The sequence below is a fragment of the Zootermopsis nevadensis genome, unplaced genomic scaffold, assembly GCF_977971745.1.
Source record: "Zootermopsis nevadensis isolate Lab colony 2312 unplaced genomic scaffold, Znev_1.0 Znev_ptg000004l, whole genome shotgun sequence".
NCBI lineage: Eukaryota > Metazoa > Arthropoda > Insecta > Blattodea > Termopsidae > Zootermopsis > Zootermopsis nevadensis.
This window is the reverse complement of record NW_028259136.1, coordinates 5,185,763-5,202,821: the sequence shown is the minus strand read 5'-3', so window position 1 is coordinate 5,202,821 and position 17,059 is coordinate 5,185,763. Positions and strand designations below refer to the sequence as shown.

The 17,059-nt window shown below is 38.6% G+C and overlaps 1 protein-coding gene across 2 annotated transcripts in view; it reads right to left on the bottom strand.

The window, feature by feature from the left end:
* LOC110829159 (neuropeptide CCHamide-1 receptor-like) overlaps nt 1–17,059 on the bottom strand; it is an 82,075-nt gene that overhangs the window by 14,359 nt on the left and 50,657 nt on the right. The window contains exon 5 of one of the 2 annotated variants that reach the window (XM_087342962.1): nt 13,119–13,177. In XM_087342962.1, coding sequence (XP_087199088.1) covers nt 13,119–13,177 — 59 coding nt within the window. Of the gene's footprint in view, nt 1–6,527; nt 8,018–13,118; nt 13,178–17,059 lie in introns of those variants that run through there. The other variant, XR_015533662.1, reaches the window with a different exon arrangement.

The window sequence follows — 17,059 nt, the reverse complement described above, 5'->3', positions numbered from 1 at the left end:
ATTAACCACCTTATATGGCATCACAACTTACATCTTCAACAAGCATTTTAGCCTATCCATGAAATACTCACATTATGACTAAAACAAAACATTTACACAAACATCAGTCATAGAAGAAAATACCGGTTCCTACAAAGCGTGCGTCATCGAAGTGCTGTCTGATCTCCTGTGATCACCGCGTCAGCCAATGGATCTCCTGCTCGTCTCCTAATCCCGCATGAGCCATGCTTGTCCTTGTATCTCAGTACACTCCTGACATGAAATCACAGATTCATTCATTACTCGTGAAGGAATTCTGATGACCTGGCCTCGTGACACTTCGCAAGAATCTCCCCCCCCCCCCCCCATGTGTTGTGTTACGGAGCCAGATCCGAGGGTCTGGCAAATACTTGTGCAACAAGTCAGCCACCTGCTCTTTCAGTGAGGTAGACGCAGGCAACATGAAAATCTACAGCAAGGTTCTTCGCGTCTGACGTATATTAATGACAGTGCGCGAGTCAGGATCGCACGAAGCCCAGAAATATGAATATTAATGCACCGCACAAAAACGTAACTGAAGAATACGCTTATATATGGAGGTCTTCTGGGTTGTTGCGTTGGATTCTATCCTGGTTTACGACAACGCTTCCATCTTCAGAGCTAAAATTGTTCATTTGTTGCAGAAACTATATTTCATATAAGTAATGTGGCGTTTTCACAATGGTGGAAGTTCATATTTTGGTCTCCTGGGTTGTGGTGCGGTCTTGTAGGGGTTAACAACGTTTCGTAGGAACCTGTTACCTTCATCTTCAGGTTACTTCCATCAGCGGTGGAAACCTTACGTCTAAATGAATGTAAAATTTTACTCCGTTTCGGAGTAGACAAAAGTTTAGAAAATTTATCTTTGTGCTATTTCTACATGCAAGATATTCCGCCTCATTGGAGTTGCCCAATTTCAAGGAACATCGGGTACAAAACGCAGTTTTGGGTCAAGTTACCGAACCTACATAATATAAAATTAATATTTCATTTTAATACGATGAGCATTTTTTTTTATAATCTCGTACGATTCAATTGTAAAATATGAATTTCAGTTTGACGAGATAAGAATTAAATTTCGCCTAGCAACATTCGGTGAAGAAATACAATGTAAATTGTAATTACGAATTAAGTATATAAGTTGTTCGACGTTTTAGAGATGCTAGTTTCCTCCATCATAAGGGTGATGAAAAGTCGGTAAACTTGTACCAGACAATAACATTCTAAAAAAAACATATTTATACTCGCCGCCATGATAGTCTGAAATCCTACCATTTACGACAACTAACAAACCGGCCTCAGGCTATGGAACAAAGAATAACATCTTAGAAGCCGAGTATCTTCTCCGTCCATAATTTCAACATCAAATTTTCATTAATATTACTTTAACTATCGATATCTACATCAGAAACCGTGAGTGGCTTTTCGTATTAATGACCCGATTCCGTCTTAAAGCCGACGAATAACTGAAATGAAAGAGACTGCTAGTTAAATCATACGTTAGGTCGTGTGGAAATTACAGTTCTGAATTTACTTAACCTGAAGTTTGTGATTTATAAAAGTTGAGAGTCGTCGATCTGTAAAGAGGAGGTCACTTCGTCTTGTAGGACGTTAGAACCTTATAAAGCAAATCATCTGCCCTCAACAGGACCTACTAGAAGATTTATTCGCCGTGTTCAGCAATGCAGAAGTTCTGTCCCGAAAGTGAACCATCCCCACTACGCCTCACGCCAAGAAGCCTACACATGGGAAAAGCATTATGGCTTTATATCCTGAAGTGAAGGTTTCTAAGACGATCAAATTGTTTCGTATTTTCAACCATGTTTATGAAATTTTACAAGATCTGCGTAGCGACATATAAACAGGGGTGAAACGTTGCTATTATAAACGCATAAAATTATCGCCTTCATGTGTACGAACGAGAAAATAAAATCGAACCCTGAATTCGCGTTCACAGTTTTCAAACTGTTTAATTTTATAAGATGTAATTATAAGAATGCACAAGACTTATAAGATTAGTTTGTATGTGGGCCTACTCCCTGTCCACACAGAACTTAATCGTTACCGCCCTACTACGTAAAATGTGACTGATTTGCGCAAAATTTGGTATGAGAACCACATCATTTGTATCCGTATAGAGACAAATATTTGCAGATGTAAAATTTTATTATAATTTTATACAAAAATGTAAAGTATAAATACGGATAAACAGGGAAATATCTCGTTTGCTTGTGACAAGCGACGAAGCACTGCAAACTTATGTGTTAAATTTTTTTATCGTTGTCAAAACACAATAGTGGTTTGTTTATTTATTTAGTGTTCTGTCTGACGACAGGTCCATATGAACAGGATCCTTCCATCCTTTTCTCGGACTGGGACCTGTTCATATACGTTCTTGGCAGATGATCCAGAAGTGGTTTGCCATTGCCTTCTTCTGTGTGTGAATGGAGTAATTGTTGGGATGCCACGGAGAAACCGGGGAAGCCCCGGGAGGAAAACTCCGTGTTGCCTAGACCACGGCCTTGCCCAACACAAGTTATAAATTCGGGCACCGCCGGGAATCGAACCCGAGACCTCAGAATTACAAGGCCAGCGTTATAACCGCTAGACCACCGTGGCGGTACACTAGTGGTATGAATCCTAAAATGTTGAACTGATCCATAATCGCCATATCAAGCACCTCTGAAACGTCGGTAAACTTCTACCAGACTACATCTCGCTGCTGACACACTTTCGAAGAAGGAACCCTTTCCCTTCGAAACAGTGATGATAAGTTTTCTAACAAATTCACCGCTGACTGAGTTCACATCTGCCGGTAACAGTTGACGAGTCTTCTATATCCCGACAAAGGCCAATGGCTGTCCGGCCTGTGACAGCGCTGAAAACTGTGGCTATTCAACATAATGGTGTGGCAGAATAGTAGCAACAGGTTCTGTTGCGTGAATGAACTTAGTTCCGTTTGTCGTCACATAACCATCGCCTCGGCTGAAATTGTTAGTTGAAACTCATGAAACGCTGCCGGCTTTTAAACGACGAACGACAAAGTCCAATGGTAACTATATGTACCACCTGCTGCAGCACTCAATAATCCCGCATTTCTTATTTGTGTATTTCGTGTGATTGTCACAATAAGCAGCGATCATTTCATTAAAGAGCATTAAACAGTTAATCTTTGAAATGGTGAAGAGTTGCGTTTTCTTTGCGGTACGGTCTGAATCCTTAAACATTATTTAGACGATGACTAAACGACCATCTCGACACAAGCTTTCATGGGTTTTTTTTCCTGTCTTTAAGCAAATGCTGAGGTGGTTCCCAAGTTCCAAGTTACCACTGCATGCTTCTCATGTAACCCTCCCGATTTAAATTAATCAAAATTTACCCCCTTAGAGTGGAGGCCACTAAATTACTTATTTAATTTTCTAAATTATTGCTTCAACATTCACTAACAAGGAAATCAAAATTCCGCCGTCTGTTAATAAGCTGTCACTACGTCTTCATTTTGTCCTTACCAGAAGGATGAGCGGGCATTGCCTGGGAACCTTCTAAGCATAAGATGCTATTTCTCACCCCCCCCCCAATAAATTAAGTGTTCCTCACTTCTCCCCCACTAATTTTCTATTTGTTCTACTCCCATGCTATCCCCCCCTCTCTTTTTTGTATAATTTTTGTAATGTATAAATAAATCCGCTGGCATTGATTATTTCCTGCGAAACATTTTAAACATTTCCCTTACCATTTCTGCAGACAACTGCTTGGGAACCAATGATCTAGTATGATTAAAGGATCTATGTTGTATCACGTGACGGTCCTCCCGCCATTATAGCACGATCTTGAATTGCGGTCAGTACAGTTTTGAAAGCTAAGCTTTGATACCGTTTCTAAAAGACCTGTAGGCCTAAGTACTTTGTAATGGCTGTCTCGGGGGTAAAAGGTACTGGGATTATTTTTTTTTTATCAGAGACAATTCTGTACGGTTATTTTGTGCTGGTCACTCTAGGCCCGAAGGCTAATATCACAATACCTTTATTGTTTTCTTGTTGGATGCCCTTCGCTAGCCGTGCAATAGAAGGTTATATCGAATGTGTAGTCTCTCGGCGAGACAGCAGAAGCCACTATCTGCTTTAAGCATATCAGACACACGAGAACAAAGATTCTTCAGACATTCGTCCATCATTTTTTACATAGTTTATCGAGGAGAAATTTCTAATCTATCAAAAGTAGGCGACATCCTTCTTTAGTAAGATGATAGTTACAATATTTTTATTTTCCGTCTATACACAAACTTAAAATAATGTTGTTTAAAATTAAATAATTTTAAACAACATTATTTTAAGTTTGTGTATAGACGGAAAATAAAAATATTGTATCAATAAAACACAAACATGACGCAATTAAGATATATAAAAAAAAAGATGATAGTTGTTCACCTGATTAAAAATACCCCCATTTTCACGAAACACCTAGGTTCATTAACGTCTCAATGGAATGCATACTGATTCAGTTCAATCTACTTCATATCGTCACAGTCCGCAGATATTTCTCAAAGATTCACTTTAATATTATTCTCTCGTGTATTTTCAGATTTTATTTTCCACGTAATATTTTTTTTAAATGATTTCGTTCCTTATGCATTGTAGATGTCCCACCCACTGAGCTTTCATTATTTAAATAACTTTTACTGTAAGAAAAGTTGGTAAAGATTACCTCTAAGATTTTTCGTATTATATCGGTTGCTATGCTCCTCTTGATAGATCCTCGAGAAAGTACCGCTTCGCTTCCAAACACTCTCACTCACGAGCTGTTACTTCTTCTGAATGAAATAAATTTCACTACTACACAAAAGCGTCAAAATTACAGTATGAATGTTTTGAACCCATTTACTCCAGAACAAAGAACGGAAGCCATTACACGATCTAGTTACTTGTTAATGGCACACGTATTTCATATTTGCCTATGTTAATTTGAAGGTGACGGCCTCCCGGGATATTGCGCCGCGTAGTCTGTTACAAATTTACAGATGCTTCAAGAATTATTACAGCCTCCATCATCAGAGCGACTTATCACTTTGATGTTCGATGTAAGAGAAAACTTTTTACGCCATCGACAAGAAAACTTTAAAAGCACAAACCCATTTCTTTAAGCTGATTTACAAACAAAATTTTGTATCTTGCGATGGGACAGGACGCAGAACGATATACTTCACTCAATACCGTTGCAGCCTTTCCCCAGCGAAGTTTGCATGTCCCAAAGTAGAATCGTCTTTCAAAATATTTTTCTTCGGGTTTTTTTCCAAAGATCAACCTTCAATTACTCTTCCCTCCGTGAAAGTGTATGAGATTACTTAACCCACGTCCCCTCTTCGCGTACTTCATGCATATCGTCTCCCCACCCCCCAAAAAATCGAACTGATATTATTAAATTACACTTCGAAAATTTAGCTCTTGTAGTCCAACAGAAAGAATACGTTCGCATATGAACCTCTCACTTCTCTTCCTAATATTTACAATGATCTAAAAGATAGTGTAAAAAAATGTTAGATGAATGTTATTTTCAAGTCTACACTTCGTTTTGTGGAAGAATTTGCTCTGCGGGCTATATTGTCCAGAATAAGAACAGAAATAAGAATGTTTAGTCGACATGAATTACAATGTTAATGTATGAGAAATCAACAGCCCGAACATGTGTTGAGGAACGCGGAGTCAGTGACTTGCATCGAACCTTGAAAAACCACAAGAACGAACAGACGTTGGCAGATCTACCGAATAAAGTAACTTATTTCTGCCCTAATCATCATTAGAACACCGTTTTAACGAGAAATAGAAACAGAAACCTAGTAAGATAATCATTAAATCCTTCAATATATTCTATCTGTTATTATGTTCACATTTGTCATATGTTTCGCTATGTTAAATGAACGCGCTGGTAAAAAAAAAACAAATTCGCTGTATCTCTAATATGGCCGAGAGGCGTCGGATTGCTAATTGTAAGCACGAACGTCATTGTACCGAATATTGAAGACATCAGGCGATGCTGTACAAACGCTTAAAACGAGGAAATGAGTATGCTAGTTTAGCACAGCCTCACAATTCCGGCGTTTTCGCTCTATAAATGCCCCTAGACTATCCAATTCGTGAATGCTAATATCGATGTTGTACACAAGTAGTGTAAACACACGCGAGGGGATTTTAAAGTGAGTGTGCGAATAAAACCACGCAGACTCTATAAGGAAAAGTCTTTGGGATGTGAAACTGGAAATATTACCAGATAAGGTGTGTGAAAACTTCGTTGAAGAAAAATACGGTAGTCAATTTTCGTAAGCCGTCAAAACAAATCCATGAGTAAAACGTTTGGAAAATCTTGGGTTAATCGAATTCATCTGTCTTGTTCAAAGCCACTTCCCGGGCAGATAAAATGCATATTTTCTGTTCACTTCTGTTCCACAGCCGAAGTAAATACCTAAATCACAGATATTAAATGCACGGTCACAGACCAATGACAACGGAGCACTTCACTAGGGTTACTCTTTGAAATTTCACTGTACAAACCAAAATTTATATCAGATACTGGAGATAATTATGACAAAACTGAATTATTTTCTGAGCTAATGGACCAACGACTGTATCGACAGAATATTGACACAGTAAGTAAGGACTGGAAATTTTTTAACAAGTCGAAGTTTCGATTTGATTCATGCTAAGAAAAACACGAAGATGCCTTTCTTCTAGGCACTGCTGCCTCTGTAACATCGGTGAACTTCTACCAGACTACACGGCGCAACAACCCAGAAGACAGACATCTTCTAATACAAAATCTGCTCGTACCTAATTTTACTTATAAACTGACTGTAACGTTTTTATAAATTAAACGCATTATTAAATAAAATATAAATATACGTCGCACTCGGTGTTGCAATATGGAAAGCAAATAAACGGTGAGTAAAATCACCAAACAATTATGTAAGATGTAAATTGCGCATCTGTATTGACGATACGCCACTGTTGTAAACATCTACTCTAGACTAAATCCTATTCAGACAGCCCTGGGATCAACATAACAATACACGTGAAATGGAAACAAAACATATTTGTAATCTGGGAGTGTTGACCTGCGAGTTACAGCTTTTGAGCGGCTAAGAACACGCACATTTTAGGTCACCCGGTGGCAACCAGGAACACAGTATCATAAAACTGAATAACATTTATTTCTCCTTGTTAAATTATGATCCAAGCCTTTCTGCTTTATCAATATCACAGATCCATTAAAGGAGAAATGTGACATGAAATTTCTTTCACATATTCTAATTAGAAAGGCTTCACCTCGATCTAAGTTTCACTGAATAGGCCGATTTATCATTTTCTACAAAATTTCCAATCATCAATCATAGAGCAGAGCCTTCAAAGGCGACGCAGTTGATGAATTCGCGTCTTGTGAAACATGAAAGTGACGCTCAAGCGACTAGCACAGCGAAACAACAAAGCTACATGCAATAAACTCAATTAACCTTTTAAAGCCAGTGGTAACTACATGTACCACCTGCTTTTAAAAAATCAATGACTTATTTAATTTGCCCACAGAGTGAATTTATGGGTTTCGTATGATTCCCAGAACAAACAGTCCCTATTTTCTTAAACAGAATCAATTGAGCTTTGTAATGGTGAAATGTTGTGTTTTATTTGCGGTACGGACTTTATTATTAAATATTATTTATGTGTGCTTCGGATTCTGAGGATTAATTAAAAAATTATGCAATTATCCAATTAGTTTCGGGTACACGTAGACCTGCAACAAAGCCAAAGCATCATGGTATGAAGAGACGTCTTTAAATAAAGGTAAAGCTCCAGGCATTCTTAATTTCGGCACCACTAGTCTTCCAGTGCAATCATCTTAAAGATTGGATCTCCCACACACAAAGAACGAACCTAAACTGAAAGTTCACATTTTCATACGTTCCCATAGTTTTGGCCAGCAGTGGAATCATGATCCACAAAAGGACCTCTCCCTGCAAAAGAAAGTGTTGATGGTGAAAAAGAACTATCATAAAGAAAATGAGATACACATATAAAAAACTAGGCTTACTTTCTTTATTTAGTGTTGGCCGCTTTAACTGCCACCTGAGCTAGAGAAAGACAATTTATCACGGTGTCCTGACAAGCCGAACCATCAAGGTTACTGAACTACGAGGAGATTAGTGCTCCTGGCTTCGTCATGTTTGCATCGGGCCCCTTCAGGCGAACATAAGTGCTACACCTCTAGGGATGCACAAATCAGGGTCCACGACTTCGTATTTACATACTGCATTAAGGAGAATTACATAATAAAGTTCTCTATAGTTTGTACTTTTCACTAAATATTTTTAGGGTAATCGAATCAAGGAGGAGGGAATTGACGGATGCTGGAGATGAGAAATGTTTTCCTTGGAAAACCTGACGAGAAGAGGCAACTCGGAAAAAGTAAGTGTAGGTGAAAAGACAATATTAAATTAATCTTAGAGAAATGGTGCTCTTGCGAATACGGTAATGAACCTCCGGTTCCAGAAAATGCAAGATATATTTTCATTAGCCGAGTGTACTATTCGATTATCAAGGACACTGCTTCATTGAATTATTCAGACCATATGAAAACCTGTTCATATCATTTTAGTTTTGTCCGTAACAGATAAATATAAAACAAATACTTTACGTTAAGCTTTTCTCTGGACTATCCAGACGTTAATACGCGTGACCTATAGGTTATTGGAAAAAAAACTTAGAAATTGTCCGCAGAGCGTAATATTTCTGGCGTATTTTTCACTGTTATTGCCTGTAGATTTTCAGTTCGTAAACGCTAAATTTCGATACTCACTTGCAAACCGATAGGTCGGACGTTGTCATGGCAACCAGAATTCCTAAATAAAATTATGTCCTTACCTCACTAAAGCAACGCGTCACCACTACAAAGAACAATTTTTTGATGTTGTTTAATCAAATAATATTTGCATCAAGACAATTCCCTTGTGTAAAATTGTCTTTTAAATTAAAATGGACACGGTTCGACAATTTATTGTAAAAAGTCTAACATCAGGTTTTACGAAAATCCGTTTAGCCGTTGTCGAGTTGTTACGTGCGTACAGACAGACGGACGGAGTGGTTTTAATAGACACTCAGCAGGGCTACGAACGAGTATAAATTGAAAAGGATTTTAACACATGTCTACGGATGCGACTACAATTCGCCCCGATCTGTTTCAGTCGTTTTAAGCGCTTTTAACAATCATAATGTGCAACCTACTTTCCCATCCACAATGGGTCCAATCTAGCCAGGGGCTGCATTACCACTTCACTGCATCACCCTCTTCTAAGAAACCTAACGGGCCTTGTTGACAAGGGGATGGGGGTTGGACGAGGGGGCTGAGGGCACCTCTCGAGCAGCGTGAGAAACAATCCCAACCGAAAAATGCGGAGAAGCGACTAAAAAACGATTCCTTGCATTTTTGCAGCACTCGGGTTCTGTGCTTCAAAACTACAGCTGATATAAAAAAAAGCAATTCGAGCTGGTCTTGCTTCTGAGAACCTGAGAAGCAGAATGAAATGTTTGCTTTACGGTGTAAAAAATGTCCATACAAACACAAACACTATACTACACGGATTCTCCCATCGAAAATAATATTTGTCTAAAGTGTCGTGTACACTTTGTTCTGAATGGACAAGTCAAATTAGTTCTAATCAGGGTCAACAAGTGTTACAAGTCACCAGTCACTCGCTAGGTGCCTTAAACGCAATAGCAAATATAAACTGTGTGTGCAATGCGCATACAAGTAACATCTTAGTGACGCTGGACTTCTTGAAGAGTTGACAATCAAATGGCGAATGCATTCCATACTTCCACAGAATCAAAACATAGTGACTTTATGGTTAATTAGTTGGTTAATTGTTCAGTTAAGTAGTTATCCGATAATTTACTTAGACACTCAGCGAACTACTTAGTAACCACGTTATCTTTACAATCTGCTTAACTAGACGTCAATTTATTTAATTTAATTTACTTGTATGGTTGTAAGATTTGAGGTTTTCACAGCGGCGAGTATTAAGATTTCTGTCTTCTGGGTTGTTGCGCTGTGTAGTCTGGTCGATGTTAACCGACGTTTCAGAGGTCATGCTGCCTCCGTCATCAGGGCGATTCTTAGTATGAAGATTTCTGTCTTCTGGGTTGTTGCGCTGTGTAGTCCGGTCGATGTTAACCGACGTTTCAGAGGTCATACTGCCTCCGTCATCAGGGCGATTCTTAGTATGAAGATTTCTGTCTTCTGGGTTCATGCGCTGTGTAGTCCGGTCGATGTTAACCGACGTTTCAGAGGTCATACTGCCTCCGTCATCAGGGCGATTCTTAGTATGAAGATTTCTGTCTTCTGGGTTGTTGCGCTGTGTAGTCTGGTCGATGTTAACCAACGTTTCAGAGGTCATACTGCCTCCGTCATCAGGGCGATGAAGATTTCTGTCTTATGGGTTGTTGCGCTGTGTAGTCTGGTAGATGTTAACCAACATTTCAGAGGTCATACTGCCTCCGTCATCAGGGCGATGAATCTTCATACTTGTATGGTTATTTATTCAGTAATTTACTTAATTACCAACATGTTCACATTAAATGTTTGAGTTTCATGGTGCCTCAAGTATGCCCAATTATATGTCTTTTAATATGCCAGAAAAATTATAATTTTCTTCTTAAAAATGTATTTAGATCCGCAAATATGGGCACGTGAGTACGGCTAGTGAAGATCCATTGAAGCACAAAATCACTGCTGGAACGTTCGATGTTCAAAGAAGCCGTTTCCAACTGCGGACTGGAGGACGATATTCCAGCGTTTCTATTCCAACTGATTACCTCTCCACATTGCACTGTGACACTTCATTGGGACGTATAATAATTAGACCAATGTGGGACCTCTCATACATCCAAGCATGTAATAGCAGCTCTCAAATGTACAGTGGTTGGCTGACTGCCTTTGGGGAAATCCTAGATTTCAGTTTGCTGGTATACCGTTGTTCGGGGCAAGGACTAGGTTCCCCTTTGCCTGCCTCAGGCAACCATTGGCAGAACGGCTTTGGGACCAACCCTGTCTCCTATCCAGAAGGCACAGGGACTCTTTCTTCTGAATTAAAGCGGCGACAGCCTGAAGGTGCGTACACAGTAGTGTCCAAGTCTAGAATTCGTAGATTTTTACCTCCGGTCCCCATATAAGTCTTCATGACGCAGTCCTTGGACGTGCACACAACCTTACTTTCGTCTTTGCTATTATTGAATATAACACACATTAGAAACTTTCTTTGTAGGTGTCTCCCCATGTTTTTCACGTAGTTCAGTTCTCGTAAATATAACAGTCAAGAATATTTTATCAAATGCGTTGATGATGGAAGCAGTAAGGACCTCTGGAACGTTGGTAAAATTCTACCAAGCGCTACAGCCCAGACGTGAGAGCTTCAAATCCTACAAAAAATTTTGACTACCTGAGCGACTGTCAGCTTCTTAAAAAGGACTCTTCTCCATGTGGTCAGATTTTTATTTTATAAACTATGCAAGCTTTCCTTTTGGTACAGTAGTTTAAAATGTGGGCTAATTTTAAAGATTAAAGTTTCGTTATTTTGTCTGACAATTCTGCGGATGTTCCATGAAATAATAACACACCACCAAGTTCTGATCACTTCTACGGAAGTATTTCTTTTTGTAAAAAAAAAAAAAAAAAAAAAAACCTTTCGCGATTTAAACACGAACTTTGGTCTTCAGATGTTTTATGACGGTGGATTTAAAATGTGGTAGTGGGTCATTCCGAAATCGCTGTCAGACTGAAAGCGAATGGTTGGGAATTGAGTAAAACGGTCTTTATACGAAAAGTTCCTTTGTCACAGTAGTAAAAAAGAACTCTACAAAAAAACTGTTGAGAGCAGAACACTTTGTTCAAACTCCCTTCCATGCATTTCCTGAAACCAAACGCTGCCTTAGTGAAAATAAGTGAAAATTGTAACGTGTACATATGACATTGCTACAGCGCACATCAGCCGGAAATGTTACTTCTCTGTACGTATTTTTTCAGGGCGGTGAAGATTTCCATGCTCATCTTAGGGGTTATAATGCCGTGCAGACTAACGTCACAGCGTCTATCAGCCGTCTTCATGTGTAGGCCTAGTACGATTTATAAATATAAGTCACAACGTAAAGAAAAATATTGAACTAATTACCTAAGCATCGTTCGCAAACACAAGAGTCTGCCACGTGACTCCTAAGTCATCTCACTCAAGTTCAGACTATCATAAATCATATCCTTTTGAGTTTTTTTAAATTAAAATTTGGTATTTCACGATGCTTCTGTCAGGTAAAAGTTTCCTAAAAATGTTGCTTTACAAATATTTGAGAAGATAATGTGCAGACACCTTGATAACGTGGATGGCAAGGTAACTGTAAGACAGATTTTGAGAAAGCCTTCAGCTGGATTAGGATAGGATCCCATGGCGGACACTTCTGGCTAACCACGAGTCCCTTCAGAGAAGGGAAATTCTCGGCCAGCTGGATATTAATTAACTGCTCAAGAAATACCTTGTCTTGTGGTTTTACAAATTATGAATCGTTAACAAATGACTAAGGAAAGCATACACAGACTTACTACCAACACGGAAAATGTTTAGTGTCTCAAGTTAAATTGAATCGAAAGTAGCGACCGAGAGGCTGGCATTCCTGACTTATTCTGGAGGTACCGGACAAGAATCTCGGTCCAGAAAAAGGCAGTCTTGACAGACTTTCACAATTTTCTTACTTTTTCACGTGGAGAGTACCTTAAATTAGGCCACGACCGTCTCCTTCCACATAATTAAATTCTGTTAATCTTCATATCATTCGACGCCATACAGTATGACCTGAGAGTGTGGACTTAAATATCGATACCGGCGTTTCGGAAGAACAAAGGCCTACTGTTACGATCTTCAGCTACAATTCTACACGGCGTTACTACCCAGAAGACCCACATCGACGCCTTTACTGACGTCAAAATACAAAAAAAATCACTAAAAGCATAATTAAATAAACCATTTAAGATATTGTTACCCACTCGTCCGCTATCATCACATCTAAACTCACTCAGGGCGTCCAGATAAGATCCCGGGACCCTCCACATTAACAGCCAGCCTGTGCCTGAACTGGAACAAAAGAGAATTCATCTAATTCATTAGATTACAGTTTTTGTCCAGAAAACAATTTTTCTTGTCATTGTTCATTTCGCCAATATAATGGTCTGTTCTGTTCATTGCAGAATCACAGGCACAGTGCTGAACCAATATCGTACGGTCTACTGCTCTTTTAATGACATTCTGTTGTATTTAATTTGTTTTCGTAGTAAAATAACATTGCAATTACTACTAATAATAGGCCTGGTACCTGTATTTAATACGCCATCTGAACACAAAACACAAAATGGACACGTATTGTTCATATGCTCGCATGTTTCAACTCCTGAAATAATTTATTGGATTCAAACAATTATATTCAACTTTGACTGAATTTAATTTTTCCCACCTAGTACCGAGATTAAGAATGAGTGGAGCTGTATCTCCAACCTCCCGTATGAATTTATTGTGTAATTCTAAATTAATCGCAGGGGTCGACTTTCCCTCTGCTTTGCCAGACAAGGTTTGCATGTAATATTTTAACACATTCTGAAGATTACACATAAAAATGTTATTCAAAAAATATGAGTCGCCATGGCAAAATATCGCTTGTGAAATCGCCGACACATGCAAAGTTCGTTGCATGAAAACGCTCGTTTATAACCAAAATGCATAAACGTAGCAGGCAGTAACCCAGTTCTTGGGGTCTGTAACTTGGCAACAGACCGTAAGAGGTGACGCTAGCATCACGGTATAAATATTTGCTCTACAGAAAGCTAAACAATCTTTTCTTTTACACACCGTGTTCTCTGGCAGTTCGGATTCAAAATTAATCCTATCTCTGCAAGCGTAAGAATCCTTTATATGAGACAAGCCCTATCTTACTCCACGAAGAAGTGTCCATCTTGGGAAGTTAAGAGTGCGCTGAGCTAGCCAAGAGAGCAAGAAATGCAAATGAGGCTATGATGATACCTACGGTGGGGTCTAGCGGAGTCTGCGTTTGGCGGGATCCTGGGGTCTGAAGTCAATTGGTCGTTTTTGTGTCGGTGTTGGCAGGAATTTGACTTCGTTCGACGTTAAGATACTTTCACATTTAATTTACTTTACAAAGAAAGGTTATCAACGTACTTTCAATGCGATTTGCAAGGATAATGCTAAAAAAAAATACTTGATTCCCGTCAAATCTGACGGGGCGTACTACGCTAGTCCTAATAACATCTGGTGAATGGTCCAAGTCATCATTCCTTCACGAGCCATCAAACATTAACGGAGACTACACAACACAGAGAACGTAGAACATGAAATTTGCAAAAGACAATCGCGGGTGGGAACGTGACTGAGATACTAAACGCCAGCGTGACCTCATTGAGGCTAATTACTATGATAAAGTGTGAACAGTTTAATTACTTTATGGTTTAAAAACGTGTTATGATAACGCAGAGTCACAAAATGTCATTAGCAACACCTTCAGCAAGCGTTGCTCTTTAGTTCAGTTCACTGGCGCGGTAACTGATACGCCTTCTAGCATGATAGTGACGCCACACTTTACATTCTGTGGCTCGTCCAAAGGACGGGTCCACTCTTAAGATCCGCCAGTGTCCGGGACGTTTTGCACTATATCCATATAAATACAAGTTTGTTCCATAAACTGAGATGTGTAATTAGTAAATAAAGCAGTTCGTTCGGAAATTTACTCACAGCGTAACGTATCTGCTGTGGACCTCACAATTTGACACTGGACCTTTGAGAATATCTGTGTATCCACAGGCTAGGAATTTTACGTCCAATCACTTCTGCGCGAAAAAAACCCTCACGTGTCTTCATATAGAGAGCCTGTTAATTTTTGTTTACAACCAAAATTTGAACGGATCAACACATTTTTTATGTAACTCGCCTAAAAATTCATTCGGCGGCTTTCAAATTGTTACACGCGGACAGACAGACAGACAGACAGATCAAGACAACACGCAAATTTGTGCAACTTTTAATTATTAAATTTCGTCAGCGTAAGTCAACTTTCTAGCCCAGCTATCACTAAGAGTCATTCTTATTCTTCGTTTGTTTAACGACGTTTTTAACAACTTCGTTTTTAAGTAACGTCGGATGATAACACAAAAAGTGGGCTGGAAAATATCTTGAAAGTAGTCTGATTGAAGATAATATCTCAGCACTTGCCTGGACAGAGCGAAGAACATCGCTAAATACCGAAGTCAGGGTAGCCGTCTCTGGAATAAGATCTGAGGCCGAGACCTCTCAAACAATAAGCAGGAGTGTTAACCACCAGAACGCAACGTTCAATATAACCGCTTATCATTTCTTCATCTCTTACACTTGTATCATTTATCCTGTTCTTAGTTTATTAAAACGACTGCACTGATACTGATTCATATACAAGGACTGGCCTTTACGTTTCCTTTGTTAAATAAAGATTTATAGAAAATAAATTCCCATACGTAATTTCAGACCTCGCAAACTGTGTCATGGCCAGAATCGAAGAAAGAATACGATATAATTCTGCAGAACAAATACCTAACTTTAAACGAAAAGTAAAAGTTTTCTTTGGGAAATACAAGGCAAACGCATATGTTTTTCGAAAAGGTTTGTAAAAAATATGGTTGTGCTTAAACTAGTGATAACGTACAGGCAGTGAGACAAAGATAAAAGATGATACAGACAAAAGACGGCTAGAATCAGCAGAAATCAGAAACTGAATACCCTTAGCTGGATGTAGGATTGAAAGACAAATAGAACGTAAAAACCTAATTCAGATAACAGACGAAAGTAATGGAGATTACTGATTGTTACTAAGTTACATGCAGCACGTTATAGGGGAGAATATGTAAGATTAACAGGAGTGGGCGAAGACGAGTTGCTGGTGATATCTTAGAATTACGAACCTACAGGGAAAAGGCAAGGAACGAAGATGTTAAGAACACAAAGAACGAATAATGCAGTTTATGAGATATAAGCGATTATGTATAAATGAAAAACTAGCATAAAGGAAAACAATAGATTGTAAAAATAAAACGTATATAACACATTTACGACAGTATTTAGAATCTGTAATAAGAAAATAAGGTGAGCGAAGTGCAGTAAATAATGATATTAAGCTCTTACAAGAGCGAAATGATAGCGCGTATATGAAATACACAATTAACCGTAAAATAAGAAGAGTTATCTGTCTCACACTTGCTTGTAACTTATTTACAAGTGAACTTAAATAAATTGGACTGAATTAAATTGAATTAAATTGAAAGGAGGACAAAATGACGACTGAAAGACGATTTGGGAGCTATGCAAGCGTTGAGATGCATAAATTATGAACACAAGAATACGTCAACATAAAGTATGTAAATAATGTGAGAAATATTTAATGGGGAAGTATTATTTATAGTACAACTTCAGACAACAAGAATAACTAACACATTTCAAAAGAATTGATTTCATCTTCAAAGTTGGAGGCGACATAATCCTCCACATTTAGACCAGGCGGTATCACATCCCGGTAAACATTAATTTTCATCGTAGTTTCGTATGATTCTCAATGTAACCGACCTACGTAACGGAGAAGCGTTGTGTTTTCTTCGCGGTGCGGACTGAATTCTCAGCGATTATTTAGACGAACTTCGGTTTCAAAGCATTCACTTGTTTTGAAGACCGCAAGTTCACAATTATTAGACAAAAGCAATTAGCGTATACATTAAAAGCCTAGAAGCAGATAAATAACGCAGAGAAATAATGCATCTCTCTTAATTAAAATTACATTAAATTACGAAAATTAATAATAAATAACCTATGACGCTGATATCGATTTCGGTACCTTTATTACCAAACCATTCTATGCTAAGTACGTTCTGTTATAAAACACGTAATTATGTCGACACATCTTTGCTAGGGTTGGGGGTTGTGAAGGGA